At 42.7% G+C, this 18,082-nt stretch overlaps 1 protein-coding gene across 1 annotated transcript in view; it reads left to right on the plus strand.

Moving 5' to 3' along the window:
• The window catches only part of LOC106563271 (zinc finger protein 618), a 49,143-nt gene that overhangs the window by 20,561 nt on the left and 10,500 nt on the right, over positions 1 to 18,082 (plus strand). Inside the window, exons 5-12 of the mRNA XM_014128713.3 lie at positions 11,377 to 11,466; positions 11,878 to 11,961; positions 12,883 to 12,972; positions 13,141 to 13,236; positions 14,061 to 14,138; positions 14,838 to 14,882; positions 15,650 to 15,727; positions 17,028 to 17,198. Coding sequence (XP_013984188.3) covers positions 11,377 to 11,466; positions 11,878 to 11,961; positions 12,883 to 12,972; positions 13,141 to 13,236; positions 14,061 to 14,138; positions 14,838 to 14,882; positions 15,650 to 15,727; positions 17,028 to 17,198 — 732 coding nt within the window. The remainder of the gene's footprint in view (positions 1 to 11,376; positions 11,467 to 11,877; positions 11,962 to 12,882; positions 12,973 to 13,140; positions 13,237 to 14,060; positions 14,139 to 14,837; positions 14,883 to 15,649; positions 15,728 to 17,027; positions 17,199 to 18,082) is intronic.

Below are 18,082 nucleotides of genomic sequence, written 5' to 3' on the forward strand. Positions count from 1 at the left end.
TGAGGGCTAGGGCCATTCCCCCCATAAATGTCAGGGAATTTGCAGGTACCTTGGTGGAAGAGTGGGGTAACATCTCACAGCAAGAACTGGCAAATCTGGTGCAGTCCATGAGGAGGAGATGCACTGCAGTACCTAATGCAGCTGGTGGCCACACAAGATACTGACTGTTACTTTTGATTTTGACCCCCCCCCCCCCTCTTTGTTCAGGGACACATTATTCCATTTCTGTTAGTCACATGGTTGTGGAACTTGTTCAGTTTGTCTGTTGTTGAATCTTGTTATGATCATATAAATATTTACACATGTTAAGTTTGCTGAAAATAAACGCAGTTGACAGTGAGAAGACGTTTCTTTTTTTGCTGAGTTTAGCTTTGCAGCGACGCTCCCCATCCTACCTGACAGAGCTTGAGAGGATCTGCAGAGAAGAATGGGAGAAATTCGACTAAAGATGTGTTTTTAGTCGAGCAGTCTAAAATATATATTATGGCACGAGACGCCAGTCTGATTCACGCCTGTCTCTCAGTGGACTAATCCGCTCTGGGGATGGCACACCAGTATCACCAGTAGTACATTTACTGTTAATTCCCGTTTCTAGTCTACAGTGTTTGTTTGGTTATGGTAATTTCTGTTAATAATGTTAAACTTATGTCTGTTTTTACATCTTTCCCTCTATCCTGACTAGTTCCTCAACGTAGCCTATTTGAAAAATCTTTCCAGCTCTCTTTCGATAACCACTCGGCGTGAAAGGGGGACAAAATGTCATGCTCAGATCCGGTGGAAACGTCAGAAAATAGGCCTACCTGATTACTACTAATCCTTTGCGCAAATAGTGTACAGATACAGTATGTCTGTGTCCTGGACACTTATTTTATACAATGTTGCAAGTTTGCTAGCTCAAGCTTCAGGCCTGCCCAAGTTAATAGTTGATACAATGTTTCAAGTTCCTTGCAGACAGACCATGCATAGCCAATGTGATTTATGGGATATTTATTTTTAACGGGATATTTTCTACCTGCAGGCTGAAATGTTTATTTGTTGGCTTTATGTGTGCTATTTCTACATAGTTGGCAATGGCAATAGAAGTTACTTTTAGATTTTTTTTAATAAGCACATGATAATGATTTTGAGATACGAAGACCTATTATAAATTAAATGAAACTGTTCCACGAAAATGTGAATCTAAAAATCTTAACTGGCACACAGATTGTTAGAAATGGTAAGATAAATTGGCACTCCAAATGGAAAATGTTGCAGAGGGCCAGAGAGACGAGTCTAGGAGGAGTCGGAAATGGCGGTGAGTATTGCTGACAAAATGGAGAAAACGTTGGTGAAGCAACAGCTGTCCTGGAATGCGAACAATATGGGTGTCAGTTCTGATGGTATGGAGCGGAAGGATGAGGGTCTTGGACCGGTATGGTCGGTAGTGGAAAGACATAGGAAGAAGAGCTCATAATACAGAAAGCAGTGGATCATCTAATAAAGAGGGCCAAGGTAGGAAGTAAGAGTAATGTGTTGCAATGGAAAGTGGTGATGGTGTTTGATGAGACCACAGGGCGTCACACCCTATCCAACTAACTAATGCTGTAGAGAAAGAGGTAGGTGAAGTGAAATTAGTTCATTGGAAATGGTAGATTTTGTTAATATTTTGTGGTAGCCAGGCTCAGAAAGAGAATTCTATCAATAGAAAAGCTTTAATGGGAAGAAGATAAAGTCATGTCCCTGGTGCTTATGCTAGATTGAGAGGAGTCATCACCGGGGTCCCAATATCTATGTCCATAGACGATATTAAAGAAAATGTAAAGGGAGGAAGAGTGATTGAGGCCAAAAGGTCGATCAGTAGGAAAGAAGGCTTTCACTTCTTTGACCTATCAGTGCTGCTGAGGTTTGAGAAGGTTATGCCTGGGAAAGTACAGATAGGATTCCTTAGTTTCAATGTCAGAGACTTTGTCCTATCCCCATTGAGGTGTTTTAAATGCCAAAGAATGGGACATGTAGCTGCTCAATGTAAAGGAAAGAAAAGATGTGCCAGGTGTGGAGGGGAGCAATGTGAAGGTTGTGTTGTAATTGTGGGGGGAGGGGGGCATGGTGCAGCATTTGGTGGATGCCAGGTGCAGAGAGAGGCTCAGCGAAACAGTGCCTTAGGAAAGTATTCAGATCCCTTTTTTTTTTTTTTTTTTTTTTCTTCTCACGTTTTGTTATGTTACAGCCTTATTCTAAAATGAATTAAAAACAACAGGTTTTTAGAAATGTTTACAAATGTATTAAAAATTTAAAAAACTGATAGCACATAAGTATTCAGACCCTTTACTCAGGACTTTGTTGAAGCACCTTCGGCAACGATTACAGCCTTGAGTCTGTAAGGATCTTGGCTCCATTCCTCTTTCCCTCTATTCTGACTAGTCTCCCAGTCCCTGCCACTGAAAAACATCCCCACAGCATGATGCTGCCACCATGCTTCACCGTAGGGATAGTGCCAGGTTTCCTCCAGATGTGACGCTTTCAGGCCAGAGACTTCAATCTTGGTTTCATCAGACCAGAGAATCTTGTTCCTCATGGTCTGAGAGTCCTTTAGCTGCCTTTTGGCGAACTCCAAGCAGGCTGTCATGTGTCTTTTACAGAGGAGTGGCTTCCATCCGGTCACTCTACCATAAAGATCTGATTGTTGGAGTGCTGCAGAGATGGTTGTCCTTCTGGAAGATTCTCCCATCTCCACAGAGGAACTCTGGAGCTCTGTCAGAGTGACCATCGGGTTCTTGGTCACCCCCCTGACCAAGGCCCTTCTCCCCCGATTGCTCAGTTTGGCCGGGCCGCCAGCTCTAGGATGAGTCTTGGTGGTTCCAAACTTCTTCCATTTTTAAGAATGATGGGGGTCACTGTGTTCTTGGACCTTCAATGCTGCAGAAAGGTTTTGGTACCCTTCCCCAGGTCTGTGCCTCGACACAGTGCTGTTTCGGAGTTCTATAAACAATTATTTCGAGCTCATTGCTTGGTTTTTGCTCTGATATGCACTGTTAACTGTGGGACCATATATGCTCCGGAGTGGCGCAGTGGTTTAAGGCACTGCATCTCAGTGCTTGAGGCGTCACCACAGACACCCTGTTTCAAATCCAGGCTGTATCACAACCGGCCGTGATTGGGAGTCCCATATGGCGGCACACAATTGGCCCAGCGTCGTCCGGGTTTGGCCGGTGTAGGCCGTCATTGTAAATAAGAATTTGTTCTTAACTGACTTGCCTAGTTAAAAAAAGTTACAAATAGACACTACCGTTCAAAAGTTTGGGGTCACTTAGAAATGTCATTGTTTTTGAAAGAAAATAATATATATATATATTTTTTTATAACATGAAATTGATCAGAAATACAGTGTAGACGTTGTTAATGTTGTTGTAAATGACTATTGTAGCTGGAAACTGCTAAATGGAATATCTACATAGGCATACAGAGGCCCATTATCAGCAACCATCACTCCTATGTTCCAATGGCACGTTGTGTTAGCTAATCCAAGTTTATCATATTAAAAGGCTAATTGATCATTAGAAAACCTTTTTGCAATTATGTTAGCACAGCTGAAAACTGTTCTGATTTAAAGAAGCAATAAAACTGGCCTTCTTTAGACTAGTTGAGTATCTGGAGCATTAGCATTTGTGGATTCGATTACAGGCTCAAAATGGCGAGAAACAAAGTACTTTCTTCTGAAACTCGTCAGTCTATTCTTGTTCTGAGAAATGAAGGCTATTCCATGTGAGAAATTGCCAAGAAACTGAAGATCTCACAACGCTGTGTACTACTCCCTTCACAGAACAGCACAAACCTAACCAGAATAGAGTGGGAGGCCCCGGTGCACAACTGAGCAAGGGGACAAGTACATTAGTGTCTAGTTTGAGAAACCGACGCCTCAAGTCCTCAACTGGCAGCTACACTAAATGGTACCGTCAAAACACCAGTCTCAACGTCAACAGTATTCGGCCATAAGCGACTCCGGGATGCTGGCCTTCTAGGCAGAGTTCCTTTGTCCAGTGTCTGTGATCTTTTGTCCATCTTAATCTTTTCTTTAGTTTTTTATTGGCCAGTCTGAGATATTGCTTTTTCTTTGCAACTATGCCTAGAAGGCCAGCATCCCGGAGTCGGGTCTTCACTGTTGATCAATTTGATATTTTAATGGACAAAACAATGTGCTTTTTCGTTCAAAAACAAGGACATTTCTTAGTGACCCCAAACTTTTGTGTGTGTCTTGTCAAATCAATTGAATTTACCACAGGTGGACTCCAATCAATTTGGTGAATCATCTCAAGATGGAAACAACAGGATGCTCCCGAGCTCAATTTCGAGTCTCATAGCAAAGGGTCTGAATGCTTAGGTAAATAAGGTATTTCAGTTTTTTATTTGTATACACTTGCAAAGATATCTTAACCTGTTTTTGCTTTGCCAGTATGTGTAGATTGAGATTTTTTTTTAAGGCTGTAACGTAACAAAATGTGGAAAAAAGGAAGGGGTCTGAATACTTTCTGAATGCACTGTATAGAATTAGTCATGATGTATGCAGAGGCTGTAAAACTGATTGGGGGAACTACAGTGTGGAATAATGGAGCTTCCATGGCTGCTCATGTAGTAAGTGGACCTAATGTCAGGGCTTGTGTTTCTGCTGGTCCTGGCTTGGTTTGAAGGCCTGCTCAGAAATATTGCGCTCATGAATGTGCATTGTCAAAGGACACTTTGAAAATGAATAAAGTTGACTTGAAAACTTTTATTGGTAAGGTTGTCAGTACGACTTTAATCCAGACAGGGCCCACATCCCCCTCATTCGCAGAAGGAAACGACGGAGGTATCATGGACAACTTTCCGGGTGCCTTATAAGGATCCATTGCCGAGAGGGTAATCTACCTTTACCATCTGTCCTATTAGCCAACGTTTAATCAATCAATAATAAAATAGACGAACTACGAGCATGTATATCCGACCAACGGGACATTAAAAACTGTAATCTTATGTTTGACAGAGTCGTGGCTGAACGACGACATGATTAACATACAGCTGGTGGGTTTTAATATTTTTCGGCAGGATAGAACAGCGGCCTCTGGTAAGACAAGGGGCGGTGGCCTATGCATATTTGTAAACAACAGCTGGGGCACGAAATTAAAGGAAGTCTCAAGATTTTGCCTGCCTGAGGTAGAGTATCTCATGATAAGCTGTAGAAAACACTATTTACCCAAGAGAGTTTACATCTATATTTTCGTAGCTGTTTATATACCACCGCTGGCACTAAGACCACACTCAATGAGCTGTATACGGCCATAAGCAAACATGGAAACGTTCATCCAGAGGTGGCGCTGCTAGTGGCCGGGGTCTTTTAATGCAGGGAAACTCAAATCAGTTTTACCCAACAAAAATTCTATCAGCATGTTAAATTTGCAACCAGAGGGAAAAAAACTACAGACCACCTTTAGTCCACACACAGAGATGCGTACAAAGCTCTCCCTTGCCCCCCATTTGGCAAGTCTGACCATAATTTTATCCTCCTGATTTTGTGCTTACAAGCGAAAACTAAAGCAGAAAGCCCCAGTCACTCAGTCAATAAGAATCTGGTCAGATGAAGCAGATGCTAAGCTACAGGACTGCTTGCAGAGGCGCCGGCGCAGAAGGCAGACATTTTATGTGCCCCCAACGATAATTTTTTTGTTCGTTTATCTGCGTTGTTTGTTTGTTTTGTTTTTTACTATTTTTGTCAATAATGTTGCCGCTGCCGTCTCTTATGACCGAAAATAACTTATAGACTTCAGGACTGCGATTACTCACCACGGACGAGCGTAATCCTTTTTCTTTCACGACTCTGACGAGGCGGAGGATATACGGCTCCCTCGGGAACAGGCCCCGACCCCAGTGATCTGCGTGAAGAGGAGGCGGAGAAAGAGAGGCCGGAGGGCGGGCTGCATTCTGAGGAATAGGCGGCGATCGAATAAACCCCCACTTCCCTCAATTCTACTCGCAAACATGCAATCTTTGGACAGAAAAATGGACAAGTAATTGGGAAGTTTAAACTACCAACGGACATTAAAATCGGTAACATCTTATGCTTCATGGAGTCGTGGCTGAAAGACGACAATATCAACATACAGCTGGCTGGTTATACGATGTACCGGCAGGATAGAACGGCGTCTGGTAAGATGAGGCGGCGGTCTATGTATTTTTGTAAATAACAGCTGGTGCATGATATCTAAGGAAGTCTCGAGCCATTGCTCACCTGAGGTAGAGTTTCTCATGATAAGCTGCAGACCACGCTACCTACCGAGAGTTCTCATCTGTATTCTTCGTAGCTGTTTACATACCACCTCAGTGGTTGGCACTAAGATAGCATTGGATGAGCTGTATTCCGCCATAAGCAAACAAGAAAACGCTCACCCAGAGGCGGCGCTCCTAGTAGCTGGGGACTTTAATGCAGGGAAACTTAAATCAGTTTTACCAAATTTCTATCAACATGTTAAATGTGCAACCAGAGGGAATAGAACTCTGGACCACCTATACTCCACACACAGAGATGCATACAAAGCTCTCCCTTGCCCTCCCTTTGGCAAATCTGACCATAATTCTATCCTCCTGATTCCTGCTTACAAGCTAAAATTAAAGCAGGAAACACCAGTGACTAGATCAAGAAAAAAGTGGTCAGATGAAGTAGATGCTAAGCTACAGGACTGTTTTGCTAGCACAGACTGGAATATGTTCCGGGATTCCTCCAATGGCGTTGAGGATTACACCACATCTGTCAATGGCTTCATCAATAAGCTCATCGACGACGTCGTCCCCACAGTGACCGTACGCACATACCCCAACCAGAAACCATGGATTACAGGCAGCATCCGCACTGAGCTAAAGGCTAGAGCTGCCGCTTTCAAGGAGCGGGACTCTAGCCCGGAAGATTATAAGAAATCTCGCTATGCCCTCCGACAAACCATCAAACAGGCCAATACAGGACTAAGATCGAGTATACTACACCGGCTCTGACGCTCGTCGGATGTGGCAGGGCCTGCAAACCATTAGACTACAAAGGGAAGCACAGCCGAGAGCTGCCCAGTGACACGAGCTTACCAGATGAGCTAAACTACTTCTATGCTCGCTTCGAGGCAAATAACACTGAAACGTGCATGAAAGCACCAGCTGTACTGGAAGACTGTGTGATCACACTCTCCGCAGCCAATGTAAGACCTTTAGACAGGTCAACATTCACAAGGCCGCAGGGCCAGACAGATTACCAGGCCATGTACTGCGACCATGCGCTGACCAACTGGCAAGTGTCTTCACTGACATTTTCAACCTCTCCCTGTCCGAGTCTGTAATACCAACATGTTTTAAGCAGACCACCATAGTGCCTGTGCCCAAGAACACTAAGGTAACCTGCCTAAATAACTACCGACCCGTAGCACTCACCTCTGTAGCCATGAAGAGCTTTGAAAGGCTGGCCGTGGCTCACATTAACACCATCATCCCAGAAACCCTAGACCCACTCCAATTTGCATACCACCCCAACAGATCCATAGATGATGCAATCTCTATTGTACTCCACACTGCCCTTTCCCACCTGGACAGAAGGAACACCTATGTGAGAATGCTATTCATTGACTACAGCTCAGCGTTCAACACCATAGTGCCCTCAAAGCTCATCAATAAGCTAAGGACCCTGGGATTAAACACTTCCCTCTGCAACTGCATCCTGGAATTCCTGACGGGCTGCCCCCAGGTGGTAAGAGTAGGTAACAACACATCCGCCATGCTGATCCTCAACATATGGGGGCTCCTCAGGAGAGGGGGCTGAGCACAGTGCCTGGTATGGCAACTGCTCGGCCTCCCACCGCAAGGCACTACAGAGGGTAGTGCGTACGGTCCAGTACATCATTGGGGCCAAGCTTCCTGCCATCCAGGACCTCTATATCAGACGGCGTCAGAGGAAGGCCCTAAAAATTGTCAGACTCCAGCCACCCTAGTCATAGACTGTTCTCTCTGCTACCGCACGGCAAGCGTTACCGGAGCGCCAAGTAATAAGACTCCTGAACAGCTAATCAAAGGGCTACCCAGACCCCTCTTTTACGCTACTGCTGCTCTCTGTTTATAATCTTTGCATTGTCACTAACTCTACTTACATGTACATATTACCTCAACTAACCAGTGCCCCCGCACATTGGCTTGTTATTTTACTGCTGCTGTTTTAATTTAGTTAGGTAAAAAATTTAATTAACACTTTTTTCTTTTTCTTAACTTCTTAAAAGGTCTACATTTGTTGTATTTGGCGCATGTGACAAGTAAATGTTATTTGATTTTGACTTGGGTTGTGGAAAGCAGAAATGCCAGGTTGAAGGTTATTGTGGATATGGCAAAAGAGATATTGTGGCTAACAGACGTTACTGTTGAAATGGTTGTTGACATGCTGAACAATCCTAAGGGTGGAGTGTTTCAGCATCATATAGATAAAGTGTAATGGTGTATGGGGGGTTGGGGAGGATGTGGTAGAAGTAGTAGGAATTTATTTGGTTTTTATTTTCATGGTAGTACAGAATTGCCATTCCAGCACAGTAGGTGGTGGCATGCACTTAAACGATTGTGTTACGCATATCATGGAAGAGGAGAAGGACCGCCATGATATCATGGAAGAGGAGAAGGACCGCCATGATATCATGGAAGAGGAGAAGGACCGCCATGATATCATGGAAGAAAAAGGAAAAAAAGGTTGCTGACCCCTGGTGTAGCCTTTTAGCAGCGTAACAGCAGAACCTGCGAAGGCCAGCAGCAGCGGGAGGAAGAGGGTCAGGAACCTTTTTTTTTCTTCTTTTCTTCCGGTTAGGCTATCTTGATCTCTGGCACCCTCATGTCATTTGTGTGTCTAATTATTTAATCAACATGTGCTGGAAGCCTCAGACAAGCTCAGTAGCCTACATATAGTTGATTTTATTAAAACACATGGGGTGTGTCTATATAGGGGAAAAATACACAATTAAAATTTCAACCAATTGATTAGTTGAAAGAACAAAGCAAGTTGGGGACAAGCCTAGTTTGCACAACCAAAGAATTTCTGCACAAACTGTCAGAAACCATCTCTGGGAAGCTCATCTGCATGCTCGTCGTCCTCACCAGGGTCTTAACCGACTTCGGTGGGCAAATGCTCACCTTCCATGGCCACTGGCTTATTGGAGAAGTGTGCTCTTCACGGATGAACCCCGGTTTCAACTGTACCAGAGAGCTGTCAGACTGTGTGTGGCGTGGTATGGGCGAGCAGTTTGTTGTGAACAGAGTTTCCCATGGTGGCGGTGGCAGGCATGAGCTACGGACAAGAACACAATTGCATTTTATTGATGGCAATTTCAATGCACAGAGATATCTTGACGAGATCCTGAGGCCCATTGTTGTGCCATTCATCCATCACCTCATGTTTCAACATGATAATGCACGCAAAGATCTGTACACAATTCCTGGAAGCTGTAAATGTCACAGTTCTTCCATGGCCTGCATACTCACCAGACATGTCATCCATTGAGCATTTTTGGGATGCTCTGGATTGATGTGTATGACAGCATGTTCCAGTTAATGGCTGATACTCCACTCAGCCATTGAAGAGGAGTGGGACAACATTCCACAGGCCACAATCAACAGCGTGGTCAACTCTAAGCGAAGGAGATGTCGCGCTGCTTGAGGCAAATGGTGGTCACACCAGATACTGACTGGTTTTCTGATCCATGCCCCTACCTATTTTTTAAGGTATCGTTGTCCAGCAAAAGCATATCTGTATTCCCAGTCGTGAAATCAATAGATTAGGGCCTAATGAATTTATTTAAATAGACTGATTTCCTCATGAACTGTAACTGAGTAAAAATCTTTGAAATTGTTGAATTTAATATTTTTGTTCAGGGTAGATCATTCCCTCTAACCCATATTTAAAACAAATATTTTAACCTTTTATATAACTACACAAGTCAGTTAAGAACAAATTCTTATTTACAATGACGGCCTACTGGGTTAACTGCCTTATTCAGGGGCAGAACGACAGATTTTTACCTTGTCTGCTCAGGGATTCGAATCAGCAACCTTTCGGTTACTGGCCCAATGCTCTAACCACTAGGCTACCTGCCGCCCATAACACTGTAATCACTACTTCTAGGCCACTTATATAATTTTAAACATAGTAAAACGTGTTCATATCGATTAGTCAGTTTCCAACAATATGAAGAGTTGTCCTCAGTGATATGTTTGTGGCAAACGCAACGCTTTGTATTCAGGACATAAAGTTAATTTCTTTGCCACATTTTTGGTAGTTTTACTTTAGTGCCTTAATGCAAACAGGATGCATATTTAGAAATATTTATATTCTTTACAGGCTTCCTTCACTGTGTCAGTTAGGTTAGTATTGTGGAGTAACTACAATGATGTTGATCCATCCTCATTTCTTCCAATCACAGCCATTACTCTAACTGTTTTAAAGTCACCATTGGCCTCATGGTTAAATCCCTGATTGGTTTTCTTCCTCTTCGACAACTGAGTTAAGAAGGACACCTGTATCTTTTCTAGCGACTGGGTGTATTGATACACCATCCAAAGTGTACTTAATAACTTCAAGTTAAAGGAATATTCAATGTCTGCTTCTTTTTTTTTACCCATCCACCAATAGGTGCCCTTCTTTGGCATTAGAAAACCTCCCTGGTCTTTGAGGTTGAATCTGTGTTTGAAATTCACTACTCGACTGAGGGACCTTACAATTATCTGTGTAGGGTACAGAGGGGTACAGAGATGAGGTAGTCATTCAGATATCATGTTAAACACTTATTGCACACACAGTGAGTCCATGCAACTTATTATTTGAATTGTTAAGCACATTTATACTCATTTAGGCTAGCCATAACAAAGGAGTGTAATACTTGTTGACTCAAGACATTTCAGCTTTAAAATGTTTTATTAATTTGTAAACATTTCTAAAAACATTATTCCACTTTGACATTATGGAGTATTGTGAGTGTGTGTGTAGGCCAGTGACGCCAAAATCGCATTTTAATCTATTTTAAAGTCAGGCTGTAAGACAACAAAATGTGGAAAAAGTAATGGGTGTGAATACTTTCTGAAGGCACTGTAGCTACAAACCATATGTTTTCGACCTGCACCATTCTCTTCACAACACCACCTTGATAATTCTCCCAGTAAGAGAATATGTGCATCTAAAAAAAAAAAAATCTTCTTCCTGTACAACATGGAATATCCCACACTGTACAAAAGCAAAGTCGACAGACCAACAACACAAAAAAAACATTCAGTTTTTTTTAATACCTTATTGAGATAACTGAAAGAAATGACTGCTGTGAGCTAGACAGTGACCAGTGGGTTGTGACGTCATTGTCTGTGCCGCAGATAGCTTCCGCTACTCCTGTGACATCTGCGGGAAGAAATACAAGTACTACAGCTGCTTCCAGGAGCATCGTGACCTGCATGCTGTTGACGGTAATGAACTTACTTACCTACCCTCTCTTCTCCTCCTTTTACTTTCCATTATTTTGTTCCTTCTAGGCCTTTCTATACGGTGTCTGTTTTTTAATTCAAATGGGAACTTGTTTTGTCTCAGTGGCAATGTTGACTTGACTTGCAGTTCCATAAAAGTTTGTGGTTTTGTTAGAATGAATTCCTGGGAAGTTGAGCATGTAAAGTCCCTCGTAAAAGGAAGAGCTCAAATGCTTAAAACAGGAAACTAGCCAGTCACAGGGCTGATATTTGTAAGAGTAGTGTACTTGTAGCCCTTAAGCTGTTTGATTGAACTTTCACTTCCACGGCTACTGCTGCTCTAAAGAAAGTACCCTGTGTGAATTAACTTCACACCTTCCTCCATATCGCTCTCTGTCTCCCCCTCTCACCCAGACCCATATGAGCAGGTGGTTCTAGGACCTGTGGAAGACCTCAAGGAGGAGCCGCCAGTGGAACAATTCCAGAAAATGGGACCAAGTAAGGCTGCGCTGCATGCTGGTCTGCTGTTGCTAGGCAGATTTTGGTTTTGCTATTGGGCACACCATACTGTGCGAGATATACACTGAGTGTACAAAACATTAGGAACACCTTCCTAATATTGAGTTGCACCCCCTTTACCCTCAGAACAGCCTCAATTAGTCGGGGGCATGGACTACAATGTGTCAAATGGTCCACAGGGATGCTGGTCCATGTGGACCAGCAGTTGTGTCAAGTTGGCTGGATGTCCTTTGGGTGGTGGACCCTTCTTGATACACATGGGAAACTGTTGCGTGAGAAAAACCAAACAGGGTTACAGTTCTTGACGCATTCAAACCGGTACGCCTGGCACCTACTACCATACCCTGTTTAAAGGCACTATTTTGTTTTGCCCATTCACCCTCTGAATGGCACACATACACCTTCCATGTCTCAACTGTCTCGAGGCCTACAAATTCTTCTTTTACCTGTCTCCTCCCCTTCATCTACACTGATTTGAAGTGGATTTAACAGGTGACATCAATAAGGGATCATAGCTTTCACCTGGTTAGTCTATCATCTGTGTTCTGTACAGTCAGTGTACTCTAAAGTGGTTGATGTATCTGAAATCCATCCTTTTGCAGTGTGTTAAGGAAAGGTTATTAGTTTTAGCATTTAGCGCTTTACCTCATGGATGCAATGTACTTGGCTCTGAGGATAGTTATTAGTAGATTATATCCCATTATGAGCGTAATACAATATGATTCGATTTGGGGAATAATTCAGTCTCAATTTCCCCAGTACTGAAAATGAAGGAAACCATTTCAGTGAACCACCAAGGATGCTACTCGTGTTGTTCTTCTATCATTACAGGAAGTTATTTTTATTGAATGCAAGGAATGTGATATTTTGAGTAACCTCTTTTGTCATTTTCTCCCACAGAAACTGGGAGCTATGTGTGTGAGTTCTGTGGGAAGCAGTACAAGTACTTCAACCCATACCAGGAACATGTGGCTCTTCACCAACCAACGAGTAAGTCATCTCACAGGCCTACGGAAGGGACTAGTCATCTGTTGTAGTCTAGCCTCCCAAACTCACCTGAGTCCTCGTCACCTGTGTTAGGTCATAAGTTCAGTTCAAGTAGGTAGATAAGTTGCCATTTATTTATTTGATGGTACTGACACAACTTTCTACCCACAGATTGGTCCTTCGATAATATGAAATCGCCTCGGTCACGTGGAAGTGTGGGTGGAAACATGGACGTCAACAAGTACAGTGCCAATAAATTAGAAACCGGTATGGACAACTGAGCTAGGATCTCTGCTTAATCTGCTCACACACCAACTCCTGCACAATGGCTGTGTGTGAATGTATATAGACTCTAGAGTGACAACAAAAGAAGGTGTCCTAAACCACTTAAAGATGTAAACTTTTAGACCTTAAAATGGACCTGAGAGTTTATAATAAAGTGGGCAGGTTCAAACCCTAACTATCATGTAACATTTGATATCACTGTAAAGCAAGGCTACAATCTCCTGCCGCAGATCGTTTTGTCTCAACTTTCTCTGCTGTGATCCGAAGCGCTTCCTCGCTCATCTTATCTGTCATATCTCTCACCTGATCAGTCTGTCTATGCAGAGCTATTTAAAGCTTGACACACTCCTCTAGCACAGAATAATGGGTCAAAAGAGATGGTGGACAGGAGTAGTAGGACTCGTATTCAAATGCTATGGGTGAATATTCCTTTTTTATTGAATCCGGTGACAAAAAAAGCAATGAATCATCAGAAAGCAGATATTGCATCATTATCCGCCATTTTGTATGATATGTTACGTAGCCACCTGTTTTTCACCCATGTCAGAGGTCTACACTCAAAAATAACGTTTTTTTTGGTGTGTATCTGGACTGTTTTTACACACAATGGGTTTTCTTTGGGACTTGTCAGTTAAAGCATTGTATTTATTCCTACTTTTTCATTTAGTGTGTTACTTTTCTATTATTTCCCTTATTTTCTTTCTCTCTGCATTGTTGGGAAGGGCCTGTAAGCATTTCACTGTTAGTCTACACCTGTTGTTTACCAAGCATGTGACTAATACAATTTGATTTCATATATTCCACAGACAGTCCCTTCAGTCAGAAAATAGAGAGCAAAACCCAGTCCAGCTTGGTGGACACCAACAGTTCCCAGAACTCAAGCGGTGAGCACTGAGGCGCTTCTCATTAGCTGTATACTTGTGCATTTTATGAATGTCTCTCTGCACAGTGCAGTGTATTTTCAGTTGGGCAACTCTCCCAATCATTAGCTGTGAATGTCAATACATAGGGAGACAATGTGTTCTAACTGAGACCTGGGTAGAACATGGAGGTAGATGGAGAGGGAATCAGGCAGAAATGTGAGTGTTGGTGGCTTAGTGCAGTGTTTCCCAACCCATGTCCTCGAGTACCCCCAACAGTACACATTTGTATTATAACTCTGGACATGCACACCTGATTCAACTTGTCAACTAATCATCAAACCCTCAATGAGTTGAATGAGGTGTGTTTGTCAAGGGCTTCAACGAAACTGTACTGTTGGGGGTACTGGAGGACCAGGGTTGGGAAACACTGGCTTAGAGTCCAAGCATATAACCACATTAAAATCAAGGCCATAGTCTGATTCTCTACCCTGCTTCCTGAAGTATACACTCGTTTGCTCCCCCTTGTGGATTAAAAAATTATGGATTGGTCTAGGAAATGTAGTGGAAACATCCTCAGTCTAGCCAATGCCTACATCAATCAAATGCTTTTAAATCCACAAGGGGAGGAGAGCAAGTGCAAACTCTGAAAGGGTAGGGAATTTTATCTGAAAACCAATGCAGTGTGTCTGAGTCTGACGTCACTCACTTCCTCTCACTCAGGTACTCCAAGCCCCCTGGTGACCAGTTCATTCCCTGCGTCACAGAGTGAGTCCACTCCTCTCTCTACCTGCCTGCCTGCAAACAGAAACAAATGGGACCATTTCACCCTCTCCATTTTGTTTATTTTGACCACAATGAGAAACAGCTGCTGCCAGTGATATTTTCCTACTCACTTGTCATTTTGCCCTGTTCATTTGGGCTTGTCACACTTGCACCTCCATTTAGGCAGTGTTTGAGACCCTGTAGTACTTGATGTGAAGGGTTGAATTTAGGCAGGTTAATCCATGGCGAATGGAAGAAACTAGGTGTTGTATTACTGTTTTAAGTATTGTCATAACATGACATGAGATGAGGGACTTTTCTGCTGACCCATACTTTACCCCAGCTGGGCATAATGATTCTGTGCCCTTCAACAATAACCTGTTACAGTTGACAAGCCAGGTGGGAAAATGTCATGAAAAACCTATGCAATCAAATGAAGATTTATCTACATCTTTTACCAAATAAATTAGCCATGAGAACTTCAAAACAATCAGGACCTAATGCCGCTAGAACCCCAAAGACAAAGCGACAGTGGCAGAGACAATGTCACTAGGTAGGAAGACTCAATCACTCTTAAATGGCATACATAGATAATCAAATATTAAATTAAGTAGGTTGAACATGTCCCTGTGTTTTTATATGCGGTAAAATGAAACTTGCCGGCGGTGACCTAGATCTAGCGACACTCTGGGAATAGACTGGACAGGTCTACAGTGGATGTGCTCTTTCTTATGCTATGGGAACCCTTATTCTGGGCCTTGTGTTTCTAGAACCCTACACATGTGGCGCCTGTGGCATCCCGTTCCAGTTCTACAACAACCTGCTGGAGCACATGCAGTCCCACGCTGGTGAGTTACCTGCACCTAGTGGGAGATATACCCGACTGGCTCTACTCATGGAGCGTAGTCGTCAAATGGCTGGGAGGCAGGCTTTCAGCTGATCAAGTTGGTCTCAGTCCAAGTTGAATTCTAAGCTTGTTAATGGCTTGATACTTTGGATTCTTAAAGTACTTTGATATTTTTTCGAACTACACCTTCATTTTGGAATAGTTAATATCTTGACACAAACAGCGCTGTATATCACACCCTTAGGTTAAGATATATATCACACATCAAATGTTTTACATATTACATTTATTATGCACTTTATTTGTGTTATGACCATTGTCACCCCTGTAGTTTTATGTGTATCTACTCTTTTGGTTAATTATTGGTTGTTTACTAACCCCATCTAACTGTTAGCCACTAGCTAACCCTCAGCTTTTAGCTAACCCTCTGGAAGTATAAGCTGCAGTTCATTAAAGGTCATCAGTCAACTGAAATGCATTCATTAGACCTTAATCCATGGGTGGGACTTGGACGGCATAGGCCCACCCACTTGGCAGCCAGGCCAACCCACTGGGAAGCCAGGCCCAGCCAATCTGAAAGAGTTTTACCACAAAAGGGCTTTATTACATACAGAAATACTCCTCAGCACCCCCTCAGACAATCCCGCAGTTGAAGAAGCCGGATGTGGAGGTCCTGGGCTGGCGTGGTTACACGTGGTCTGCGGTTGTGAGGCCGGTTGGACGTACTGCCAAATTCTCTAAAACGACATTGGAGGCAGCTTATGGTAGAAAAAGTAACATTCCCTTTTCTGTCAACAGCTCTGTTTGACATTCCTGCAGTCAGCATGCCAATTGCCCGCTCCCTCAAAATTTGAGATGTCTGTGGCATTGTGTTGTGACAAAACTGCTCATTTTAAAGTGGCCAACATTGTCCTCAGCACAAGGTGCACATGTGTAATGATCATGCTGTTTAATCGGCTTCTTGATATGCCACACCTGTCAGGTGGATGAATTATCTTGGCAAAGGAGAAATGCTCACTAACAGGGATGTAAACAAATTTGTGCATACATTTGAGAGGAATAAGCTTTTTGTGCATATGAAACTTTTCTGGGATTTTTTATTTCAGCTCCTGAAACATGGGACCAATACTTTACATGTTGCGTTTATATTTTGGTTTAGTGTATATGGCCCTATAACAATTAACCAATTAATAACACTTTAGCTATTAGCCTTTAGCTATCCCTCTGTAGCTTATAGCGATTAGATACTGTAACCCTAGCTTAACAGTTAACAGACCTTCTATCTGTCTGTTTCCCCTCAGCGGATAATGAAAAGCATACCAAAGGGGAGTCTCCAAAGACATCACCGGGCCCAGCCTCACAGGACCAGTTGTGGAGGTCCCCCCAGCCCCAGCATCAGGCCCAAGCTCAAATAGTTCAAGTCCAGATACAGGCTCAATCCCAGGCTGCACAGAGAAACCACTCCATCAACCGTGAGTAGGCTACGAATCATTCAGTATCGCTGTTATAGTCATGCTGCCTATGAATAAACAGGGTTTCCACCCACTCTTGAAAATGTGCTATGGGGATGAAATTTCACTTGTGTTATAAAATACATTTTACCAGAACATGATTCTTCTGAATTGTTCAGTGGGTTCTTTCTCTAACGTATATAAACATTTATATCCAAAAAGTCGTATTTCGTAACCTAATAGATCCGATGATGTGCACCAAGCTCTGTTGACAGAGCAGTGCCATTTTTTTACAGAAACTTTTGAGGATTTTACATGTGGTGGTGGTATTCTGCACAGTTGTTTCTGCAGGTCGCAAAAATCACAATTAGCATGACACAATCTAAATTAAATGTAAAGGGCTTTGCAAATAAAAAGCTTGCCGTATGCTCAGTGCTCCGTTGACATGTCAGCGATACGCTTGTTTTTGGGAGAAATCTTCTGAACAGGAATTTAATATGAAAAGCGTATACTAAAATATGAAAATGCATGACGTCTCAAAATCAATATCCATCTTACCTCCTCTATTGTTTTATGTCCTCCGGATTCCAGAAGAAAGAAGACATGTTCTATGTTTAGCCTGTCAGTTAGCATTCTCGCACAGCATCCAGCCTAGCTGACGCAATGCCATAATCCTGATTGATGACCACTTTTTTTCTCTGGTCTCCATTGATTTAGTCACCTTAATATTGGCCAAATCTCAAATAACCTTTTGAATGGATTGTGATAGAGACATGATTATTTTATCCACTAAACAAAAGATGCATGTTTGATTGGACACCCTAATAAACACACATAGGCCACACTGCCTATGAATACATACTTTATCTCTCTTGCTTAAACTCTTTCTCCTATCTCTACCTCCC

Source organism: Salmo salar, chromosome 11 (assembly GCF_965601325.2).
Source record: "Salmo salar chromosome 11, fSalSal1, whole genome shotgun sequence".
Lineage (NCBI taxonomy): Eukaryota > Metazoa > Chordata > Actinopteri > Salmoniformes > Salmonidae > Salmo > Salmo salar.